Source organism: Letharia columbiana (genome assembly GCF_014066305.1).
Source record: "Letharia columbiana isolate WasteWater2 chromosome Unknown Sc0000014_s0, whole genome shotgun sequence".
Classification (NCBI taxonomy): Eukaryota; Fungi; Ascomycota; class Lecanoromycetes; order Lecanorales; family Parmeliaceae; genus Letharia; species Letharia columbiana.
The window spans coordinates 629,609-655,790 of record NW_023501053.1 but is presented as its reverse complement, the minus strand read 5'-3'; the positions used below and the strand labels follow the sequence as shown (position 1 = coordinate 655,790).

The 26,182-nt window shown below is 29.4% G+C and overlaps 4 protein-coding genes across 4 annotated transcripts; 3 read left to right on the top strand and 1 right to left on the bottom strand.

Moving 5' to 3' along the window:
* Positions 1–11,032: 11,032 nt before the first annotated feature.
* Positions 11,033–12,462, top strand: HO173_005332 (uncharacterized protein; the record flags this gene model as incomplete). Its single annotated transcript, XM_037307250.1, has 4 exons — positions 11,033–11,170; positions 11,232–11,317; positions 11,369–11,816; positions 11,869–12,462. The coding sequence occupies 4 exons, from the start codon at positions 11,033–11,035 to the stop codon at positions 12,460–12,462; spliced, it is 1,266 nt and encodes a 421-aa protein (XP_037165890.1).
* A 375-nt stretch (positions 12,463–12,837) lies between these two features.
* Positions 12,838–14,551, top strand: HO173_005331 (uncharacterized protein; the record flags this gene model as incomplete). Its single annotated transcript, XM_037307249.1, has 2 exons — positions 12,838–13,098; positions 13,364–14,551. The coding sequence occupies 2 exons, from the start codon at positions 12,838–12,840 to the stop codon at positions 14,549–14,551; spliced, it is 1,449 nt and encodes a 482-aa protein (XP_037165889.1).
* Positions 14,552–15,053: 502 nt separating this feature from the next.
* On the bottom strand, positions 15,054–17,443 carry HO173_005330 (uncharacterized protein; the record flags this gene model as incomplete). Its single annotated transcript, XM_037307248.1, has 5 exons — positions 15,054–15,776; positions 15,837–16,323; positions 16,375–16,444; positions 16,498–17,046; positions 17,098–17,443. The coding sequence occupies 5 exons, from the start codon at positions 17,441–17,443 to the stop codon at positions 15,054–15,056; spliced, it is 2,175 nt and encodes a 724-aa protein (XP_037165888.1).
* A 571-nt stretch (positions 17,444–18,014) lies between these two features.
* On the top strand, positions 18,015–19,878 carry HO173_005329 (uncharacterized protein; the record flags this gene model as incomplete). Its single annotated transcript, XM_037307247.1, has 4 exons — positions 18,015–18,083; positions 18,139–19,196; positions 19,340–19,379; positions 19,438–19,878. The coding sequence occupies 4 exons, from the start codon at positions 18,015–18,017 to the stop codon at positions 19,876–19,878; spliced, it is 1,608 nt and encodes a 535-aa protein (XP_037165887.1).
* Between the last annotated feature and the right edge of the window lie 6,304 nt (positions 19,879–26,182).

Below are 26,182 nucleotides of genomic sequence, written 5' to 3'. Positions count from 1 at the left end.
CTAGAGATCTATATAATCTTATTTTCTAAAAAATATTAAATTAATTTCTTCTTAATTAAGTTTAAATTAGAGTTTAAAAATAAGATTCTAAGTATTAATAATATATCGAAATAATAAAAAGAAATTCTTATTTAGACTATTATATAGAAAAAGATTTTAGAATATATACGCTTCGATGGCGGTTTCTATTTAAAGTCTTTAAGGGGGTTTATTAAGAATAAGTCTTTAAAGAATTAAATTTCGAAGTCTAAATTAATTTTAAATAACGGCGCTTATATAGCGCGTATTTAAGACGATAATATAAAGTATAAAGTCGAATTCTTTAACTCTAATTATAAGAAGAATAATTATTTTTATTATAATAAATAGAGTTATTAAATATCTAAGTATTTAAATCTTAATAAATTATCTATAGTCTATATCGGCGTAATATTGATAAAAAAAGATTTAGCCTTATAATCGCCTTAGAAGTAAGATAAGAATAACGATTAATAGAGATAATTTCTTTTATTCTTACGAAGAAATAAATAAAGCTTTAGAATAAATAGAGATAACTCGTTACTCTATTTAATACTAAAGCGTATATTAATTTAATTTTATAAAAGTTCGTAGTTTAATAAGATTTAAAATTTTATAACGCTATCTTATTATAATTAAAAGCGTTAAGCGATTAAAGTATATATTACTATAACGTATATTAGCTAGATTATTAATTAGTAAATAGTTAGAATTAAAATAAAAAGTATAATATATTTTTCTATATTATTAATTAAAAAGACTTTAATATCGTATTAGATATATTTAAATTAAATTAATTATAAGTATTATTAGATCTAATAACGAAGTAATAATAATTTAAAATTAATATTAATAAATTATAGATTAAAGAATTAATTAAGTTTATTCGAATTATTAAATAAAAGCTAAATATATTTATAATTATATACGCTACGATAGCGCGTAGCGAATCGAAAAATAGATATAATTTAAAGCTTTTATAGAAGTTATTAAAGTTTAATAACGTTTTTTTTAATAAAAAAGTAGAAATCTTATTTACGCTTAAGTAGAGGAATTATACTATTAAGATTAAAAGCGATAAGAAATCGCTATATAATCTCTTATATAATTTATTTTAAACGAAGTTAGCGAAGCTATAACGCTATTTAAAGAATTCCCTTTAGAAAAATTAAATTTATTACTCGACTTCCTTAGTCGAAGTATTAATCTTTTTTATTTCTAAAAAGAATAGAGAACTTCGTTTTTATATTAATTATTAAGATTTAAACGCGATAATTATTAAAAATCGATACTTGTTATCTTTAATTATTAAGACTCTAAATTATTTATATAATATTAAAGTCTTTATAAAGCTAAATCTTAAGAATATCTATTATTAAATTCGAATTAAAGAAGGTAATAAGTAAAAAATAGCGTTTCGTAATTGCTATAATTACTTCGAATATTTAATTATACCTTTTAAGCTCGTTAATATATCGATAACTTTTTAAGTATATATTAATAGAGCTTTTATAAGTCTAATAAATATAATATATATAATATATTTAAATAATATTCTAATTTATAATATTAATTTAGCGAAGTATTAGCGATATATTAAGTAAGTATTTAAGCGTTTATATTAGTTTTAACTATACGCTAATTTAAAAAAATATTAATTCTATATTAAATAAATTAAGTTTCTAGAATTTATTATATTTATCGAAGGTATTATAATGAATTAAGAATATATTACTACTATTAAAAAGTAGTTAAAATTAAAAAATTATCGAGATATATAAGTCTTTTTAAACTTTATTAATTTTTATTAATAATTTATTTATAGCTATTTTAGTATAATAGCGCTATTTATTAACTTACTTAAAGAAAATAAGAATAATAAGAAATCTAAATTATTAGAGTGAATAGATAACGCTAAGCTAGCGTTTTAATAGCTTTAAAGTACTTTTATAATTACGCTATTTCTATATTACTACGATTTAAATTTAAAGCTATATCTTAAAATCGATACTTTTAACTTCGATATAAGAGCTATACTTTTATAATTAAATAAAAATAATTATTAGCGATTAATAATATTCTAATCTAGAAAAATAATTTTTATAAAATAAAATTATAAGATTTATAATTAAGAGCTATTCGCTATTATAATATTTATAAAATAATAATATTACTATCTAAAAGATAATACGTTTTATATTAAGATTCTAATAAATTATAATAATTTTAAGAACTTTATAAAGTAGAAGAAATTAAACTCTAGATAAGCTCGTTAGATATTAAAGTTAGCTACTTATAACTTTAAGATTTTTTATTAAATAGATAAATTAAATCCTATTAACCCGCTATCGCGACGCCTTAATTATAAGAGAATTTCGCTATTAAATATTAAACTTTTATTAATATTATAAAATAAATTTATACTTTAAACTAATAATAAGTAATTATAAAGAAATAAAAAGCTTATAGCGGCTATAGCGCTTATATTTTATATTATTAATATTTAAATAATTATTTCTAGAAGAGAGTCTAAGATCGTATAAGAGATTATTTATAACGTATTTTAAAGGCTAATAAAAATATTAATTTAAGATTTATAAGTCTATAATAATTAGATAAGCTTTTTTCGAATTAATATTAATAAGTTAGCGATTAAGCGTCGCGTATATAATTAAATATAAATCTTAGATTTCGAGAAACTATTAAGATAAAATAGTTATCTTTATATCTCTAGAAATAAGATCTTAAGAAAGGAACTTATTAGTAAATACTATAATAATCTATTATTAAGATACTTTAACGCTATAAAGATATATAAATTACTTATTTATAAATATTATTAAGATAAAAGTCTAAAATAAGTTATTAATTATATTAAGATATATAATATTTACTAGCGAATTAAAGCTTCGCGATATTACTTATATAGCGAATTAAGCTCGCTTTTTATTACTACTAAACTATAAAAGAAAATTTCTATAAATTTTATTATCGACTTACTAGCGAGTAAGTATAAGAGTATTATCTATAATACTATTCTAATTATAATAAATCGATTTATAAAAATAATAAAATATATTCTTATATTTACTACGATCGATATCGCTTAGCTAATAAAAGTATTTTATTTTAAAATAGTATATCGCTATAGTATATTAAATAGTATTATTAATAATAGAGACTCTATATTTATTAGTAGCTTCTAGTTTATTATTTACTTTTATTCTAAAATTAAGCGATATCTAAATATCGCCTTTTATTTATAAATCGATAAATAAATTAAGCGATAAAATTAGATATTAGAATACTTCTTATATATATTTATTAATAATAAATAAAATATTTAAATAAAATAACTATTAATAATAGAGTTCGCTTATATAAATAGTTAATATTCCTCTATTAAAACGATATTATTCTTTCTAATATATAAATATTATTTTAAAATTTATTAGAAGATTAAGAATAACTTTATTAAGAGAGAAGATATCCGCTATAAATAATAGAATAAAGAAGTTATAAATATTAAGAAATAAGATAGTAGAGCGCCTTTATAGCGCGGTTATAGCTTAGTCTAAATATTATAATAAAATATATTAATCTTAAAGCTATAAAGTAGATAATTTAATAATATTAGCGATTAAGAATCTAAAATAAAAACGTTTAAATAAAAAGTTATTTTATAAATTTATAAAATTATTTTAAATTATAGATAAGATAGAGATATAGATATATTATCTACTTCTACTCTCGATATATAAAATTTATAATATCTTTTATATATCGTTATTTAAGTCTTATTATTTTCGCGATTATAATAATATAGCGAAAGTCTTTATATAGACCCCCGATCTTATTAATAACGATAAGTTTTAAAAGGTTGAAGAAATTATTAATAAGATTAAATATAAGAAAGGCGTTTAATATAAAGTTAAATAAATTAATTAGAGCGAAGAGTATAATTAATAGTTATTAGATAACGAACTTATTAATATTAGCGAGTTAATTTAAATTTATAAGTAAGCGGGTAGTAAGCGAAAGTATTAAATAATAAATAATAAGTCTCTTATTATTAAAGAGCTCGATTAATTATATAAATTAATAACGAGTAAGCGAAGGCGATAAAATAAGATATAATTATCGACTAGATAATACTTATACTACGCGCGTATTTCTCTACTCTTACTACTATTAAGATATAGATTAATAAAATAATTATATTATTTAATTATCTATTAAACTCTACTATAGAGAGAGTTTATCGTATTAGAGTATATACTATTAATATAAGCGTATTTTTATCTAGAATAGTTATTAAAGAACTATTTAAAGACTTTACGCTAGCGCTACTACTAAAAAAAATCGCTATTTAAATATTCTTTATTATCTTAGCGTTAAATATCGAGTCGAGTTTATTAATTTAATTCTTTAATAAGAAGATAATTAAAGTATAATCTTCGAGTTAATATCTATTAATATCCGTTATATACTAATAAAGGCTCTTAAGCTTCTTCTTTAGTAACTTATTTATTCTCTTTAATTTCTCTATACGCTTATATATCGCTATAAGCTAGTTTTAGAGATTTATAATTATAGTAAAAACGACCGAAGTTATCGCTATTATATATCTCTATAATTTATATTATTAGATAATCTTCTTATTAAGTTTAACTTATTAATAAGATAGCTTTCGAGATTATTTAGCGCGACGATAGCGCTATATTAATTTCCTTATTTACGCTTAAAGATATAAAGGAATTTTAATATAGCGGTTAATATCGTATTTTTTAATCTTATAGTTATTATAGAGAAGAGACTTATCTTAAATATATAAATCGTCGTTTTAATAAAAATAAGTTCTATATAGTAAATTAGATATTAGAACTTATTAGTAGTTATATATATAAAGCGATAATAGCGAAAATAGTTAAGGATTAATAATCGCGCTTATAAGACGACTATATACTTACTATTAAAGTTATTATTATTATTAAAAAAGAGTATTATAAAATTATTAATTTATATATCGATATAATTAGTAATAGTAAGATACTTACGATAAAGAGAAGTAGACTACTAATATAATAAGATATATTATACTTACGTTAGTATTAATATTAACGTTATAGCGCTAAAATAAGTATTTATAAGAGGGGCGTTAGAAGTTATAAAGAATAAAAATAAATAATTTAAAAGAGGTTTTTATATCTTCTATCGTAGCGCTAATATTAGTGAATAATATCTAATAACGTAGATAATAGCGACGCGGCGATATTTCGCTATTATCTATAAAGCTATATCGCCTAGCTACTATTATTATTTCTATTATTATTATTAATTAATAATCGAGAGCGTTATCGCGAACGCGTCGCTCTTATAAATTTAGATTTTATACGCTTTTTAATTAAATCGACTAAGTTAGCTTAATAGCCCTTTTATATTTTTCTTATTAAAAATTTATATATAAAAATTTTATACTTTAAAGTATTTAGCTTATAATATATATAGTTACTTTATAATTTCTTAAATTATAAAGCTCGCTTTACACTTTCTAACGCTATAAAAATTATAAAGTTTAATTTACTATTAATAAATTAAATAGATATTTAAATATAGTAGTTATAATAGTTATATTAGACGTATTCGAAATTAAATAATAATTCTTTCATCTATTTATATAATTATTCTTCTTTTACTATTCTATTAATTCTATTAATTCTATTAATATAAATATAATTATCTTCGATATCTCTTATTTAAAGATTATTTAATATTTTAGATATATATATCTCTATTACTTATCTCTTAAAGTCTCTATTAATATCTTTAAGCTATCTCTTAGTAAATTCGCTATTATTAATAATTAAGACTATAAGCGAGTTTAATAGCTATCTACTACTATTTATAAACGTATTAAAAAACTTTTAAAGAGTTTAAATAAATATATTCTTCTCTATATACTTCTCTTAAATTAGTAATAATATTTTTTAATTTAATAATATTATCTTTTAAAACGCGTCTTTCTTCTCTATTTATTCTTTATTACTCTATTTTAAAATCTCTTAATACGTATTAAATTTTAAATATTATTAAAAAAAAGCTTTTAAAAATATAATAATTATATTAAACGCGTTTAAAATCGAATAATAATTCTTCTATCTATTTATATAATTATTCTTCTTTTACTATTCTATTAATTCTACTAATTTTATTAATATAAATATATTTATTCTTAATATTCTTATATTTAATTAAATAAGAGAAGAATCTATAATAGACGAATATAAAGAATACTATAGAGAAATTAAGTAATAATAAGATTCTTAGTATTAAGAATACGACTTAGCTCTTTAAAATCTTATATTATATACTCTTTATAATTCTATATTAAATTATTACTTAGTAAGCGAAGAATATTATTATAATTTAATTTATTATTTCTACTATATTAAGAAGTAAGAGAAGAAATTATAATAAATAAATATAAAGAATATTATAAAGAATACTATAAAGAATATTATAAAAAAAAAGAAATTAAGTAATAATAAGACTCTTAATATTAAGAATACGACTTAGCTCTCTAAAATCTTATATTATATACTCTTTATAATTTTATATTAAATTATTATTTAATAAGCGAAGAATACTATTATAACTTAGTTTATTATTCTTATTATATTAAGAAGTAATAGAAGAAATTATAATAGATAAATATAAAGAATACTATAAAGAAATTAAGCGGTAATAAGATTATTATTATTAAAAATATAGCTTAGCTATTTAAGATTTTATATTATATTAGTTATTTATTTAATTAATTATTTAGCTAGCTACTTAGTTTAATATTTTATAAAAAAAAAGAAGTAAAAGAAGAAATTATAATAGATAAATATAAAGAATACTACGGAGAAACTAAGCGATAATAAGATTTTTAGTATTAAGAATACGACTTAGCTCTCTAAGATTCTACGTTATATAGTCTTTAATATATATTTAAACGAATTAAAATTATTCGATATTTATAGCTATTTTATTATTCGAAAAATTTTATTATAATAGAAGATATTATAAGATTTATATTACTAATTAATATGTTATCTTTATTTCTTTTTAATATTTTAATACTTCTTATTATAAAAATATAATCTTTCTCTATTTTTTATAAATAATTATTATAAATTAATCTTTTATACTTAATATATCTTTCTAATTAAATCTTAATGCGCCTCTCTTTCGTATATATATATTTATATATTATATAGATTAAATTAATTTTATAATAATAGAAGTAGATTAAAAACGTATAGTAAGTAATTAGAGTTTAATTTAACTTAGAGCTAAAGCTAAAATTCTATTTAACTTAGAAAAATTTAACTTTATTTAACTTAGAAAAATAAAAAATTTAACTTTATAAATTTAATTTATAGGCCTTTACTTATAGAGGATATAATCCTATTATATCTAAAAAGCTCTTAATATTATATATTATAGATAAGTCTAAATTCGAATATTTCTTAATTATTATATCTATACTTAAGAGTATAATTCTAGATATTATATAAAAAAACCGCTATAGTTATAAAAAGACTTCTTTTATACTTACTATTAAATAAGAAATCTTATTTATAATAATATTACGAGTACTTAGACGTAATAATTTCTAAGCCTATAAAATTACTAAAAAACTATCTCTTATAGAAGTTATAATAAAAGTATATTATTAATTCGCTTTATAATATAAGAATTAAACTATAGAAGATTAGAAAAGAGTAATTTAAAGTAATAAGACTAGTATAATCTTAAATTCTCAATAGAGAAAAATACGTATATAGCGTTAATCTAATATACAACGTCGTTTTATAAATACTATAGAGTTTATATTCTAGGAATATTTTTTTTATAATAAAAAGAGTTCTTACTATATCTAAAAAGTCGAGATTATTACTAAAAAGAAGAAGTATATCGAGAATCTCGCTAAAATTAATATTACTCTAAAATCTAATATTAAATAAACTTAAAAACTTAAGATTAATATAAGACGTATAGATCTTCGAAATTCTTCTAATAAGAAGCCTATATAAAACTTTATTATTAAGATTAAAAAAGTTACTATTAAGAGAAAGAAGAGGGGAATTAATTAATATCGCTATTAGAAAAAGATATATATTTCTATATTTCTTATATTTCTTCTTCTTATTAAGTATAAGTTCTTATTCTAAAGCTTTTAAAGTTCGCTTAGAAGTATAAATAAGAAAGATTTAATATAATAATTATAAAAGATAAAGCTTTAGTATATATATTAAAGTATTAAGAAGCGATATTTATATTATTTAATATTATTAGAATAATTTAATACGATAACTCTTTAAATCTTAATATAATTAAGTCTTATTAGCTATAAATAAAACGTTATATTACTTAAAAAAAATTATTAAGAATTTATAATAAAGTTAAAAGATAATAGCTATATTATTAAAATTATAAGCTTATTTAAAAGAGAATTTAAAAGTAAATAAAGTAAATATCGAGATATATTATAAAGATAATATATTTTAAAAATAATAATAAGTATAGAAAAGATTATAAGAGAGATAATATATAATTATATAACTTCGCTAAGCGAGTTAATAAGTATATATATAATTATATAAAGTATTATTATTAAATAAATATAACTATATAGAAGTATTAAGAATATTAAGAGTATTAAGTATTTTAGCGCTGTCTAGAACTTTTAATATCGACCTTTATAAAAATAATTAATTAAGCTATTTTATTAAAAATCGAAAAAAAAGCTAATTCTATAATATTTAAATAGTTATTTTATTAAAGATTTTTTTTTATTAGAATTCTTAGTAAAAAGTTATATATAAAAGAAACTATTTATTTTTTATTTCGATTAATTTTAATAAGAATTTTATATAAAATAACGATTAATATAGCGATTCTAGAATTTTCTACTTAGACTTAGTCTTAGTAATTTAAACTTATAACTAGTTAAGATATTTATAATTAGCTCTATACTCGTATCTCGCTTTAAGAATTAATTATATCGTAAGCTTATTACAATATATCTCTTCTTTAGAGTCTAAGTAGAAAATTCTTAAATCGCTATATTAATCGTTAATTTATATAGACTTATTATAATAATTACCCCGTTAATAAAAAGTCGCGATTTTCTTTAATTTTCTAATTATTATTATATAGTTTTTTAATATTAATTAAGAGAATAATAGATCTTTCGAGATTATTAAATAAATATATAAACTTTTTATTATAATTAAATAGCTCGTTATTATTATATAAACTTATTTAAATATATATTCTTCGCTAATAATTATAGTATTTATCTTTAATTAATTATTCTCTAATAATTAAATTCTAGATAATAATATATTATATTTAATATTATTAAAAGATTATATAATAAGTTAAATATAATAATTAAATTATAAATTTAATTATATTAATATCTAATAAAAATCGAGTATTAGAGTTATTTTCTTTATATATATATCTATTAACTTAAAAATATATTACTTAGAAGTTAAAGAGAGTATAAAATATATATTTTAAATAATTTTAACGCGCTTAATATATTTAAAATAGATTTAAGCGAATAAAAAAACTATAAGAGACGCTTAAATATACGATTTTCTCTTTAATAACGATAGCGAGATATTTTTAAACTATATATATTAACTTCTTTATAATTTATAAAAATATTCTTTCTTTTAATAAATACGAAGTTTTAAAATATTTAATAGACTAATTCTAGAGTAAAGAAAAAAAGTTATATATTTAATTTTTAAGTATAAAAGTAGAGAGATAACTAAGCGATATTTAATTAGATCGTTTATAACGATAATATAAACCTTTCTATATTTAAAGATATCTCTTTCTATATTTTATATATTTATAAGAGACTTTAACGTCGTATAAGATATTCTTATTTATCGATATCGTCGTTACTAATATCTAACTTTATATTTAAAAAAAAAATTATCTTCGCTTTACTCTTCGCTTTACTCTTCGTAAGTTCGATAACTATATAATTACTTATATACTTACTTACTTATTTATATATATTATTATAATAACTCTTATAAATAATAAACTAGTTATTTAAAAAATAAAAGAAGATTATAACGTTTAATCGAAGTAATAAATTAATTAATAAGATTATAATATTTTTCTTAATACGTTATATTATTAATTCGACGAGTATTATAATAATTATCTTAAGAAATTTCTATATAGTATTTACGCGTTTATTAAGATATATAATATTTTTAAATATTAATATTACTACTATAATTAAATTAGCTAAATTTTTTAATAAAATAAAATTAAAAGTTTACTTTTTAATTATTATATTATAACTTTTAATTTAATAAGAGCCTATTTAACTATATTATTCGACTTTTTTTAAGAATTTTAAAAAAGACTATATTACGTAATTACGTATTTTTATTAAGAATTATATATACGTAGGATATAAATATTATATATCGAATAATATACCAAAAAAATAAGTCTTAATAGGATTTTCTACTTAGATCCACCTTAAGGCCGATGAGGCTAAGCTGAGACTACTCAGACTCTAAGGGAAGGGTATGACGAAATTTCGGCCCGGAAAAAAGGTTTTTCCGACCCACCACTACCAACCCTTCCGAATAGAGTCTGAGTACTGAGACTAATCTTTTCGGACAACTTGCCTGTGGAAGCGAGATTGTTCGTGTGGCAACTACAAGTAGGGTAAGGTATATTCTAAGCGGCCGTTGGATTACGGCATCATTTTAAATACGCCTTGAAATAATTGTCCAGGCGCACTATTATGATCAAGATTCTTTGCCAAGTCATGATGCTTATGAATATGATACCTAAGTCAAGCGATGAGGATTGGATAAAGGAGGTCCGAGTCTGCAGTAGCTCAACTTCTACTCATCATACACTTCGCCTTCCTTGAACCAGCGAGCTTTATAACAGACGCTCGCCCTCCTCCTCCGCGGTAATGTCGACTTCAAATACTGATGGTAATGGGTCAATTGATACGCCCCCAAGAGCTCCTTCGCCTACACACAACTTTGGAACTCTAGCAGTTCATGCTGGCAGTCCTCATGACCCAACAACGGGCGCTGTCATTGAATCCGTAAGGTCCTCGGCAGCTTCCTGCTAGTTAAAAGTTTTACTAAGTAGCAATGCTCATTCAGATCTCCCTTTCCACTACCTTTGCACAGACTGGTGTAGGCAAACCTGTTGGCCCGTATGAGTACACAAGAAGCTCGAATCCGAATCGGTAACGAATATCTCATTCAGGCGCTTTCCATCGGTTCTGACATGCTTTAAGGGACAATTTTGAGCAAGCTGTAGCAGCTCTTGAACATGCCAAATTCGCCCTAGCTTTCTCATCTGGGTCCGCAACCACAGCCACAATCTTACAGTCTCTCGCTCAAGGCTCTCATGTTGTCTCGGTATCAGATGTCTACGGCGGGACGCACCGCTACTTCACTAAAGTCGCAAAGGCCCATGGCGTTCAGGTTACCTTTTCTCCCAGCATAGAGATAGACGTGGCAGAGCTCATTCGTCCAAACGAGACGAAGCTGATATGGATCGAATCGCCCAGCAACCCTACGCTGAGTCTGGTTGACATACGAGCTGTTGCCACTATAGCCCACCAGCACGGTATCATGGTCGTCGTGGACAATACATTCCTTAGCCCCTACATACAAAACCCGCTAGACCATGGCGCAGACATTGTTATACACTCAGTCACAAAATACATCAATGGTCACTCGGTATGTTTGATCCCTCCATCGCAACGAGACTCTTGGCTCATTGATCTTCTAGGACGTCCTCATGGGCGCCGCAGCCTTCAATTCGGAGGACATCAAAGACCGGCTCACTTTTCTCCAGAACGCCATTGGTGCTGTCCCCTCCGCTTTCGATTGTTGGCTTGCTCACAGGGGCCTAAAAACGCTGCATCTGCGCGCCCGCGAAGCATCCCGCAATGCCCATTCAATCGCGACGACCCTCGCCTCCTCCCCTCTTACCCTGCTAGTGAATTATCCTGGTTTGCCGTCACATCCCCATTATGCTATCGCACTAAAACAACACCGCGCTGGTCTCGGTGGTGGGATGCTCTCCTTCCGTATCAAGGGTGGTCCTGGAGCCGCGGAGAGGTTTTGCCAGAGCTGCAATCTCTTCACGCTGGCGGAGAGCCTGGGGGGTGTCGAGAGCTTATGCGAAGTGCCGTCCAGTATGACGCATGCTGGAATACCGAGGGAGCAAAGGGAGGCGGCCGGCGTGTTCGACGACCTGGTACGGGTGAGCTGTGGTATAGAGGATGGTGAGGACTTGAAGAAAGATGTACTGCAGGCTCTTGAGAGGGCAGTGGTGTGGCCGAAGGTCAATGGCAAGTTGGCGTTAAACGGGCATACCTGAACCAGCGTTGATACGGGAAGGCATGCATGTCGAAAGGGTATATTTGTGGCGTTCTCAGAGGCTTCTTTGTCATAACTGGCGGGCATTTACGACTGGAACAATGCTAGATAGACTTCCGTGGCATAAGTGGAAATTGGGCATAATTCGCGCACAATTCGCGCATGATATGACGAAGATCTTCTCGAAACAGAGTGTGATTGACGGAACAAGGCTTGATCACGAAATTCCCAGATGACCCGTAAAGCAATTAAACAGTCAATTCAATAATGGAAACGAATCTTGAAACTCGGATTTCCCATGGAAGCATCATGCGACATGAATTACCGCTTCCGAGTCAGCTTTAGACCAGAATACATACACCTCGGTCTCCACGACATGGCAACTCTCCCCAAACACATCTACACCCAAATAACCCCAGATGCAGGTACAGGCTTATTTGCCTCAGAAGCCATCCCACCTGGAGTGGAAATCCTCCGTATTGAGAGGCCATTAGTCTCTGTGCTTGACTCTCCCCACCTCAAAGACACATGCTCCGAGTGCAGTCTGTGGCTGCCACAAAATGACGATGACCGAGACCCAAAGTGCAAGAGGCTGAAAGCCTGTCAGGCTTGCAAGGTCACCAAATATTGCTGTAAAGTAGGTCTGTTTCGGCTTGCTCTAAAGTATCCCGCGAAACGAAGCATCAACTACTGTTCGAAGCAATCGTGTATTTTCGTTTCACAAGTTTCTTGCCTATCTCTATTACCTCATATGTGAAGTCTCTCGGGCTGTGTGGACTTCTGTGCACTGTTCTGGGAAGATTGAGCAGACGCATTTGATTTGTAAACCATATGTTTGCATTTCAAGCCTTCAGTACTCGTCCAATGCACTCTTGCTCGCCCACTAAGCCGAGCTCCTGCAGGAGTGCCAGACTCAATCATGGAAGAAACACCACAAATACGAATGCAAGATCTTTGCTAAGCTCTATCCGAATGTCCTTCCAAATACCGTCCGTATAGTGATGCAGCTTTTACTTCGACTGAACGCGAAATCCCTTCCTGATCGAGAATGGCAGGCCTTTCTCGATCTGCAGTCTCATGTTGATGAAATCCGCTCTTCTCAGATAAAGAATGAAGATGGTCTCACGACCTGGCATGCCATCGAGCTCATGAGTCAAGCCGCTTCATCTTACTCAGGCAGCCAAGAACCCATCTCATTCATCCAGACGCTCACGGCACGCATCCTCATCAATAGCCACACTCTCACAACCCCAAACCTCGACCCTTTAGGTCTGTGCCTCTCACCTCATTCGGCTCTCCTGAATCACAGTTGTACACCTAATACCGCCATCGTTTTCTCGGGCTCGACACTCACACTGCGCTCCCTTGCTGCCATCTCAGCCAAATCTGAGCTCTCCATCTCCTATATTGACACTACAAATCCCACATCAGCCCGCCAATCTGAGCTTCGGAGTCGTTACTTTTTCAACTGCAGCTGCTCACCCTGTAGCGCAGGTATTACCAACGGCCTGCCGGACCCTCGTCCAGACCACAACTTTGATGCCGTTCAAGCACGTGCCGTAGGGTTGCAAGCAGAAGCGTCCACACTACCACAGGATCGAGCAGCCGCCTTGCTCAAAAGCGCGCTCGGTTTCCTCGGTCACTACCCTCCTCACCGGCAACCCAGTCCCTCAATCCTTCATACGGCCTTCCTTAATGCCATCGCTACTCAATCCTGGGCCATCGCTCTTAGCTATGCCTTGAAAGCGTATTTCTTGATAGATCCATTACACTATCGATCAAGCTGGCATCCAGTACGTGTAGTCAGGAAGTGGGTCCTTCTGCGCCTTGTAACCCAGATTGCCGGGATCGTGAGCGAGGGAGATGGTAGCATCAAAGGATTGGAAAAGTTTGGCATTAATTGGCAAATAGTTGCGGTGGGGCTTTTCCACGAAATATCCGATGGGGCTCCCCATAGCCACGGTAGTAATAGCCCATTCACCGCGGAGGTGAAGGCATTTGGAGAAGGGGCAGGCATGGGAAGAGGGAAGTGTGAAAAGGGTTTATTGGAGGAGGAGTGGGCAAAGTTGAGGAAAGTAGCTGACGGCTAAAGTGAGAAAGTGAAGGAAGAAGACAACGAACATGAGAAAGGAAAAGAGTGCCCTATAAACGGTCGATTCCGGCATGCCTTTGCAGGCGAAACCCCTGGAAATGTGCCCTTTGAGTCACGTTACTGTCACAGAGCCTTGGAAAAGGTAAATTGATGTCTTAAATGTATAGGAATGATCGATCGTAGGTAAGACACGAGCCAACAAACGCACGTAGGCACATCGGCGTAGACTGGTGGGATCAAGCCCATCAAAGTTAGTCATGTTGATACAGTATGGACGCTAGTTTTTGAGCCTATGCAACGGGGAAAAGCCATGAATAATCTCCGTCCTAGATGCAGCATGCATAATGGTATCATCCCAATGCAAGAAGATCACATCGTCCAGAGATCCAACTCCAAAAGCGCCCAGTTCCATGCTAATGACGTAGTCCAACCTTCCTTTGTCGCTGATATCGCGCCGATCATCATATCCATTCCTCACACATTGCTCCGTCCTAAGTACGTCAAGCAGCGAACCGGTTCATTTGTCCGTTAGACGCGGTACTGACAGGTGCTGCCCCATGGAACTGATGTGGTATGGGTGAGTGTCGCGAACCAACGGTAGCGTCCTCGGCTTTAACAACGGGATACCGAACAGGAGTGGATGTACGAATGCCCGGTGCTGATCCACCGGTGTGCATAAACGGTAAAGGCTTAGGGAGGGCACTTGGTGTTTGGCTGTCTGTCGACATATTCTTGGGTAGAGATGGTAAGTCTTTTTTAGTCGCTTTGGCTCTCGAGCTCTCTTGCATCGCTAGGTTTGCCGGAGTTGAGTCCAATAGACTTCCATTTACTACTCTACTTGGTGTAGAGTCCACAATGATCTCGCTCATCTCAGGATTTCGCCCGGACTGTACGAGTTTAGATGCTTCTCCTGTGGCAGGGGTCGGAGCCATGGAGGAACTTGGTCCAGACTGTGGCTCCGCTATGGTGGATGCAGACCCCCGAGGTTCGGTGAGGTCAACCAGTCGTCTTTGTCCCGCTGGAGTGAATGACGGGGTTGCGGACATCTGTCGATGCATCCGTTGCTGGTGATGAGCCGGGTGTTGCGGATTGGCCCACGGGTTTTGTTCGAGGAAATGCTCCTCCGCTCCAGGCCTCTGCCGAGGGAAACTGGCTGTGGCAGACAGGTTAGCTCTCAGCGCCGCGTGATGACTCTGAGCGTTCTGCGCAGCGCCGAACGCAATCTAGAAATCAACAGTCAGCGCTACTATTGCCCGAGAACTTCTCAGTGATCGACGACTTACTCCCATGCTCCGTAAATCATCGTCGATCTCCTTCGCTCGAGCACTGCTTATTTCTGGTGCCGCTGGAAAGCCCACATATTTCGCTACACCGGCGAGTATCGAAACCTCTGTATTGTACGCCGTTTGATGTGTAATTTGCTGCGATCTCTTGGTCGTAAAAGTGTACATGTAATCCGGCACATCACCTTCGCAGCTTCTCCTCTCGCGTTGTACTTGATAGTATTTCCTGTTGAGCGACTCCAAGTAACTATCTCGAACTTCTCGGACGGTCTGCATATACTGCGAATGAGCCTGAGCTTTGTTTGCAATACTCTCTCTTTGCAGCGTCATCAATTTGAACTTCATCAGCTTGTTTTCGTACTCGACCTTTTGGTCGCGACGTTGGTCAATGACCTCTTTCATGGCCAACATTTCGGGATGAATTGGCACGGGCTGTTCCAGCATAGCAAGCTCATGGTTGCATTGAGCGATGCGTTCTTCGTATATTCTTGGCAAATTAGGATTCGAGAACGTCATGTTAGAATGTAGCGACACTCACTTGTCTCTGAGCTTTGCAAAACACCTCTCTATAGCGCTCAAAGAGTCCATCGCAGATTTCTTCTCGACGACTGTGTAATCATGAATTAGCCTTTCCCCGGAAAAACGTCAAAAATGCGCTTACGCTCTTCCATCTTGAGTAAATTTCCAGCTTCAACGCCCTCAGCCATGTTCTCCATTGGCGCATCTTCTTCGTTGCTGTACATAGCCTCGGCATTTCCACCGTGCTCGACAGTACTCTCTGCGCCCGAACCCGCATGTTCCGCATTCGCGGGTTCATCGTTCAGTGTCCTCTTGCCTTTTCGCTTTCCCTTCTTATGCTTCTGTTTCGGCAGTGCTTGAGGCTTTCTTGGCTGCTCTTCGTTGCTAGGAGACATGGCCGAATGGGCAATGACTTGCAGGTCACTATTCGCCGCTGGGACATCTGCAGCAATCTCGGCACCCGATTTTGCTGAAGCCTCTGCAGCATTGTTATCAAACAGCTTTATCGCTTTCTTAGAAGGTTCGGGCATGGAGTCCTGGTCGCTTGCGCTATCTTGCTCGAAGCTTGAACGTTTTCGCTTCATCGGAGTAGACAGTGTAAGTGACAAATCTTTGCCGCTCTCTTCACCAGAGTCTTCAAGAGAGCTAATATCGGAAGTCTGCTCAAGTCTCTCCCCTTTAGATTTAGGGCCTGGCGCACGGTCAGCCATTTCTAGCGGAATAGGCTCTGTAGAAGACTGACCAGGGCTGGCAAGTTTTTCAGATAGAACACGAGCTACTAATTGATCCCGGTCCTCACCGTGGGCGCTATTGGTAGAGCTGAGGACCATGTCCCGGTGTCTCCGTTGCTTTTGAGGCGAGTCTTCCAGTCGTTCTGTCTCCGCTTCCGTGTCATTCGCCTCCGAACCCGCACGAGATGAATGTTCTATACCCGCACGATCTCCGAGCTCGCTCAGTGAACTCGATCTATCGTCTTCCTCGGCCTGCAATTTTTCGCCGTCTCCAACGCCAGTGCCATTATCGAGATCAGCACTTGACATGGTTTGTGGGACCATGGTTGGTACAGAAACTACGGTATCCGTAGCCATGGCTGGTACCGTATGTTGGAGGAGTAGTTGAGGGCTCTGGGGCGCCCGTCTGATGAGGGCGTTCTTGATTTTGGGACCCGCGAGACAGCAGTATTTAGGGAAATATTACTGTCTCCTGTCCTGTACGCTTGCCAGTCTTCGAAAGTGAGCGGTGTGGTATGATACAAGTCGGAGAAGGTAAATGGGCGCTTTGGTGAGGGTGGGAGCATGTGAATCTGTTGGCGGAGAGTGAAGGGAATCAAAGCGAGAGGTCAGTATTCTGGTTCTGGAGGATTCTTCGTCTCAGCGAGTGTTCCTTGAAGGTCGAGTGGAATTTGCAAAGCGTCATACAAGACTCTCAAAAAAGAGCGATTGTTCTCTGAGCACATCTCTCAGTCACAGGGAAAGCAGAAAGCAGCGCTAGAATCACACCCCTGTCGATGTACTATCGCCGATAATCGGATAAAAGATTTCCCGAAGCTAGCGCTATCAATCCAATCGCAATGTGGTGGTGGAGAACATATTGCTATATTTGCTTAAGGCAAAGTCGCAATCACGCAAACAGGGCAGTTCAAGCGAGACACAAACAATCATGGTATCTGGCACCGATCGGCTGAATCAGAATTATGATCCTGCTCTGGTTTCGCTATTTGCTCAGTCAGTAAGTAGAGTACTGATGCAGTCCACTTGTTCCTAAATTGTTGACGTTGTTCCAGCTGGGCGCTGTGAAAACTGCCGCCAGACCAGCTCCTCAGTCAGAGAGCCAATCTGCCATGACTCGCACTACCAAAGCCAGCAAACCCTTAAATGATGCAGACAGTAAGGGAAATGACCTTTGTATGGAGACATTCATGGAACAGGTTCCTATAAGCTTCTCAAATATTGAAGATTCCAAGGCATTTATCCCCGGCAGCGGTACAGCAAAAGGCTCCAGCCGAAAGCGGAAGCGAAAGGACGCAGAAGATGACCTTGAGAGTAGATATATGAGCCAATTGGCTGAGGAGCAGATCAAGGAGGACCAGAACCGAGCCCGAACCTTCCACATTGAAAGTCAGAAAATAGAGACCCGAGGAGTCGCGAATGGAGACATAGGCTCTCCCCATGAAGACGGCGAGTCTACCTCAGACCCCGACACTGTGACTGGCGGCGAGGACGAATTTGCTGTAGGGGATTTACCGCAGCATGAAAGTTTAATCAAGTCAAGAGAAGACTTGGATCTGGAAAAGTCATCGCGGACTGTCTTCCTCGCCAATGTCTCTACTATGGCTATAAAATCAAAAAAAGCCAAGAAAACACTGATGGACCATCTTACCTCATTCACCTCCTCGGTACCTGGAAGGAACCGCGGACATGGTATTGAATCCCTACGCTTCAGATCTACTGCTTTCGCAGCTAGTGGGATCCCGAAAAAAGCAGCCTTTGTAAAAAAGGAGATCATGGATACTACCACAAAATCCACGAACGCCTATGTTGTCTACACTACACAACTGGCCGCCAGAGAAGCAGCCACGAGGTTGAATGGTAGCATTGTGCTTGAACGTCATCTACGCGTGGACTCCGTCGCTCATCCTGCAAAGATCGATCATGGAAGATGCGTCTTCGTTGGCAATCTTGGGTTCGTAGATGATGAGACGAACATCAGAGCTGCCGAGGACGAGGAGAACAACAAACGGCCACGCAAAGCGAAAGAACCAGCAGATGTTGAGGAAGGCCTATGGAGGCAATTCGAAAAGGCCGGGACTGTAGAGAGTGTGAGGGTTGTCAGGGATAAGACGTGAGTACGCTCTCTTGCTAGTCAATACTGTGAATTGGGTCGCAAGACATGTTGCGCGAGCAAGATACTCATTCCACCCTACGAGACCGTCTTACGGCTCAAATCTTTCCCTGGTTAGGTCCTGCTGACTCCGAGATATGTAGGACGCGAGTGGGCAAAGGATTTGCATATGTTCAATTCAAGGTAACGAGAGCTTGTATTTGAGAGGAAAAGCCTTGGATACTAATGTGTCTCGGTCTAGGATGCAAATTCCGTTGAGAAGGCACTTCTTTACCACGAGAAGAAATTCCCACCAAGGCTCCCACGCATTCTGAGGGTCACCAGAGCAAAGTACACGAAAAACGCAGCTAACCGCAAAGAGAGACCGTCCCTACGAAATGTGGAATCGACCAAATATAGACAAAAGATCCCCTCGCAACTTCAGTCATTGACAGGCCGAGCTCACAAGCTGCTTGGGCGTGCAGGTGCGGCTAAGCTTAGAGCTCCTGGAGGGCAGCCTAGATCTTCGTCCAAGAGTGTCAGTAGCGTCGCTAAGTCCCCTGAATCGATAATATTTGAGGGTTTTCGGGCATCTAGCAGGCATGGAAAGGGAACGCTGAAAACAGTCGGGAAAAAGCATGGCAAGCCTTCGAAGAGGAGTAAAGATTTCAAGGCGAAGGGCAGGAAGAAGACAAAGCAATGATGTGCTGGGATGTTATGATTCTAGTTGCCTACCACGTGGATTGATAATGAAAATACTGGAATAACTGCCAACATCACCTTCTCGAGCTCTTGCCAGCTTACTTTACTTTATTAGTAAGAGTACGAGTTTAGGCCTATAAATTAAATTCATAATCTATTTTTTTTTAATTAGAGCTATCGAGTAAATTTAATAAGCGAACTTTAATAAGCGATATTTTAATTCTTTACTTTTAAATATTTATAAGACTAAATTTAATAATTCTTTTTTTATTTAAAAGTCTATATTACTTTCTATAATTTAAAAAAAAAAAAAAAAAATAGAAAATTTTAATAGAAAATAAAAATGTTATTTTAAAATTAAATAATATATATCTATTTTTTAATTAAAGCTATCGAGCGAACTTTAATAAGCGAACTTTAATAAACGATATTTAAGCTTCTTTCTTTTAATAATCTATTAAATAAACTTATATAATTAAATATAAGTAGATTTAAAATTATATAGTAATATAGATTTAGTAGTAGATATATATATATTAATATATATCGATCTTATAGTAAGACTAATTCTTATAGAAGTAAGAAGAAAAATAGAGATATCGTTTTCTTAAGCTTTTATACTAAGTCTACGTACGCTAAGAGTCTTAATTACGCTACGACTTTACTCGATAATTAAATTTCTTTTAAAAATCTTAATTAATATTATCTTCTCTCTTCGAGAATTTATTTTTAAATTTATATTATATTTAAATTATAGATATTAAAAAGATTTATTAAAACTCTTTAAACTCTAGAGAAAATATAAGAGAAAGAGTTTTTTTTAAATTAGCTATAATAATTCTATATTCTAATTAACTTATTTATCTTATTTATTAATTTTAAAATAAAAGACTATTAATAATTTAATCTTAATCTTAAATTATATTTAAAAGACTTTTTATATTATTAATATAAGTAAAGAGTCTCTATTTAGAATTATTAACGTTAATAGTATTAGAACTAGTATAGATACGATACTAGTATAGATAAGATAAATAGAATAATAAGACTATTAAATTATATAGATGAAAAGAAGATATAATATAATAGAAGATATCTTCGTTAAGTTATTAGACTATAGAGCTAAGTAATATATTAAGAATACGCTTATAATATTATTCTCTTCTCTTAAATAGCTATAGTTCTTATAACTAATAGATCGAAGATATATATTTATTACTTATCTTATATCTTTAAATATTTATAATCTCTATACTCGTATTTACTAGAATTTATAATCTATTAAAATTTATAATCTCTTAAACTTAATCTTTATAATTTATTATTTTATAATATTATAATAAAAAAACTCGAAAAAAAAACTTCTAAGAGAATATAAAGTATAGTTATCGATAATTTTAAGAATTTTTAAAATCGAGGTAATAATAATTAATGTATATAATAGCGTAATAAACTCTAACGATTATATCTTAATATACTACTATATAGTTTTATTAATTTAAGCTTTAATTATAAAATTTAAAAAAAAGTTTAATAATTATATCTTATATTCTTTTTTATCTTTTTTCTAATTTTAAAAGTATAAATTATATTATTCTAAAGTAATAAATTATAAGAATTAGATTTTAAAGATTATAAATTTAATAATAGATTATAAATTCTTTTTCTAATTTAATTATATACTAAAGTAATAAATTATAAATTTTAAAGATTTTTGAATGAAATACGAGTAGATTTTAATTAAAGAAGATTTATCGAGATATAGCGATATTATCGAGTCGTATACTAGTCTTAACTATACTATATTTATATTATTCTTTAAAGATTTCGAAGATATAATTTATATATTATCTACGTATTAATAAGATTCTTTAAATTCTTCTTCTTATCTAGTCTTCTTATTATAATCCTTTCGTAGACTTAAAGAAAATTTAACGTATATATATTATTCTTTAATATCTATTAATAGCCTAGCCTAGAAGCTTTACTATAGATTTATTCTATATCTTTTATACTCTTATTATTAAGTTTATTCTTTAATAGAAAGATAAGAAAAGAATCGAATATATTAAATGTTATTTAATAGTAGGCTTTACTATATATATTATTAATATACTTAATAAAGAGATTAAATCGTAGTCGTTTTATCGAGTTTATTTTCGTCGCTATTATAATAGGCTTATTATAATATTATCGATATACTTAATAAAGAGATCGTATATTTATTATTATTATAGTAGACTTATTATAATATATTATCGATATACTTAATAAAGAGATCGTACGTTTATTATTATTATAGTAGACTTACTATTAATATAGAGTTTATAATAATTTCTTTCTATTATTAATTCGCTAGTCGTATAAATAGTCTCTATTTCTTATTTATTTCTCGTCTATAGTTTTAGCGAGTTTAATTCGCTATAAAATCGAGTTACTCGTATAATAGATTTATTTAGAAATACGATAACTTAACTTAATATCTTATTAAAGTCTCTATTAGCGTATTTCTTTAAATTTATTCGCTAATTCGAATAAAGTATATTCGAATTATATTTCTCTTCGTTAAGAAATATAAAGAAGTCTTATTATAATATTAGAACTAGTATAAATATAATATTAATATAAATAAGATAAATAGAATAATAAGACTATCGAATTATATAAATAAAAAGAAGATATAATATAATAGAAGATATCTTCGTTAAGTTACTAGATTATAGGGCTAAGTAATATATTAAAAATATATTTATAATAAATAGATTATATAAATAAAAGATATTTTTTTATAATATATTAATTATCTTTTTAATTATAATTTCTTAATTAAAATATATAATCTAGTATTAAATTTTAATAAATTAATAAATTACTATTTAGATAATATTATATATATTAAATAGAAATAAATATATTATAAAGTTTATTAAGATATATTATTATCGCTTTTAAGAAATTAATAGAGATTATAATAAACTATATTTTTAATTACGAGAGTTTTTAAATTTATTAATATATTAGTATATATAATAGAATAAGATAGAGCTAAGCTTAAAAACCTTGAATTTATATATGTAGCTAATTATTAATTTATTAAGTCCTACGCTTTTTAATTAGATATCGCGAATAAATAAATAAGCGTTTATAATTATTAAAAAAATAGATATATATTATTAACATATAGAAATTTTTTTTTATTTTCTATTAACTTTTCAAGATTTTAAATTTCAAATTTTGAAGCGCAGTCTGCGCTTTCCGAATTTTTAAGAATTTTGAAATTTGGTCTTATAATTATTAAAGCGCAAGGAATTCAAATATCGCTCACCAAAGTTCGCTCGACAGCCCTGATCAAAAAACAGATGCACATTATTTGATTTTAGAATAACTTTTTTGTTTTCTATTAAAATTTTAAGATTTTTCTTTTAAATTATAGAACGTAATATAAGCTTTTAGATAAAAATGAATCTTCAAATTTAGTCTTATAGATATTTAAAGGTAAGGAATTCAAATATCGCTTATTAAAGATCGCTTATTAAAGATTACTTATTAAATTTACTCGATAGCTCTAATTAAAAAAAAGTTATGAAATTTAATTTATAGATCTTTATTTATTAGTATATATAAAAGAATAAGATAGAGCTAAATTAGAAAATCTTGAATTTATATATATAGTTAATTATTAATTTATTAGATCTACGCTTTTTAATTAAACACCGCGGGTAAATAAATTAGCGTCCGTAACTATTAAAATCTCGTATTAAAAAAATAGATATATATTATTAACACATAGAATAACTTTTTTATTTTCTATTAAAATTTTAAGATTTTTTTTTAAATTTTAAAGCGCTATTTATACTTTTCGAATTTTTAAGAATTATAAAATTTAGTCTTATAATTATTAAAGCGCAAGAAATTCAAATATCGCTTATTAAAGTTCGCTTATTAAAGTTCGCTTATTAAAGATCGCGGATAGTCGAATAGTCCTAATTAAAAAATAGATATATATTATTTAATTTTAAAACAACCTTTTTAACCTTTATTAAAATTTTAAGATCCTTTTTTTTAAAATTATAGAACGAAATGTAAGCTTTTAGATAAAAAAAGAATTACTAAATTTAGTCTTATAGATATTTAAAGATAACGAATTTAAATATCGTCTATTAAAAGTTCGCTTATTAAATTTACTCGATAGCTCTAATTAAAAAAAATGATTATAAATTTAATTTATAGATTTTTATTTATATAAAAGAATAAGATAGAGTTAAGCTTAAAAATCTTAAATTTATATATATAGCTAATTATTAATTTAAGTTTACTACGCTTTTTAATTAAATTAACTAAATTATCGCGAGTAAATAAATTAGCGTTTATAACTATTAAAATCTCGCCCTTCTACGCCTCTCTTATTAAAAAAATAGATATATATTATTAACACATAGAATTACTTTTTTATTTTCTATTAAAATTTTAAGATTTTTTTTTAAATTTTAAAGCGCTATTTATACTTTTCGAATTTTTAAGAATTCTAAAATTTAGTCTTATAATTATTAAAGCGTAAGGAATTTAAATATCGCTTATCAAAGTTCGCTTATTAAAGATCGCTTATCTACTTACTCGATAGCTCTAATTAAAAAAAAAATTATAAATTTAATTTATAGACCTTTACTCGTAATAAATATAATAGTTTTAAATATAAATAGCTATAATAATTCTTATATTTTATTAATAATATTTTTACTTAAATAGTTTATAGATATAAATTATATTTATATATTTATATATTTATATAAGAATTAATTATATACTTCGCGAATAACGTCGATATATTTATACTAGTTAAAAAGAAATAATATATTCTATAGAATATTTTATATTAAATAATATTATATCGTACTCGAATATAATATAAATAAAGTTAAATATTATATCTTTTTTTAATATAGATATAAAATCTTAGCGATATATATTACGAGATAATATATCTATAATATTATATTATAAAATAATATATATATAAAATATCTCGACTAGAATTTCTATATTTAGAAGTATAAGTAGCTATTATAATTATTATTCTAGTTAACGATTAATTATATAACTATAATATTATAATATTTTATTATTATAGCTATTACTATTATAACTACTATTAAAATATAATCTTTATATATTCTAATTATTATATTTTCAACTCTCGCGTATTTTAGTTACTATATTCTTTTTAATTATTTAATTTTATACTATATTTAGAATCTAGCTTTAAAGAGATTTTAGAGAATTAATTTATTCGTATTATATATTACGAGTAAAGGCCTATGAATTAATTTTATACTTAATTTTTTTAATTAGAGCTATCGAGTAAATTTAATAAGCGATCTTTAATAAGCGATATTTAAGTACCTTGCTTTTTAATAATTATAAGATCGAATTTTAAAATTCTTAAAGTATTAAAAAGCGTAAGCTGCGGACTATAATTTAAAAAAAAATGTAAAAATTTTAATAGAAAATAGTAAAGTTATTAAAGGGTTAAAAGTAGAATAAGAGATTTTAATAATTGCGAACGCTAATTTATTTATTCGCGATAACTTAGTCGATCTAATTAAAGAGTATAGCGAATTCGAATTTATAATTAGCTATATATATAAATTTAAAATTTTATAGCTTAAATCTATCTTATTCTTTTATATATATTAATATATCTAATATTTTAATAGCTATTACTATTATTAATATATATAATAGAATAAGATAGAATTAAGCTATAAAATCTTAAATTTATATATATAATTAATTATAAATTTAGAGTTATTACGCTCTTTAGTTAGATTAGCTAAATTAGCCCGCTAGCTCTCTCGAGCTCTCTTATTAAAAATTTATATATAGAAGTTTTATACTCTAAAATAATTAGCTTTCTACGAATATTATTACTTTATAATTTCATAAATTATAGAGCTTAATTTACGCTTTCTAACGATATAAAAATTTCGAAGTTTAATTTACTATTAATAAATTAAATAGATATTTAAATATAATAATTATATTAAACGCGTTTGAGATTAAATAATAATTTTTTTATCCATTTATTTATATAATTATTATTCTTTTACTATTCTATTAATTCTATTAATTTTACTATTATAAATATAATTATTCTTAATATCTCTCGCGAAAACGTTATTAAACGCTTTAGATATATATATTTCTTTTATTTATCTCTTAAAGTCTCTATTAACGCGAATTCGCTATTATTAATAATTAAGATCGTAAGCGAGTCTAATAGTTATCTATTATTATTTATAAACGCG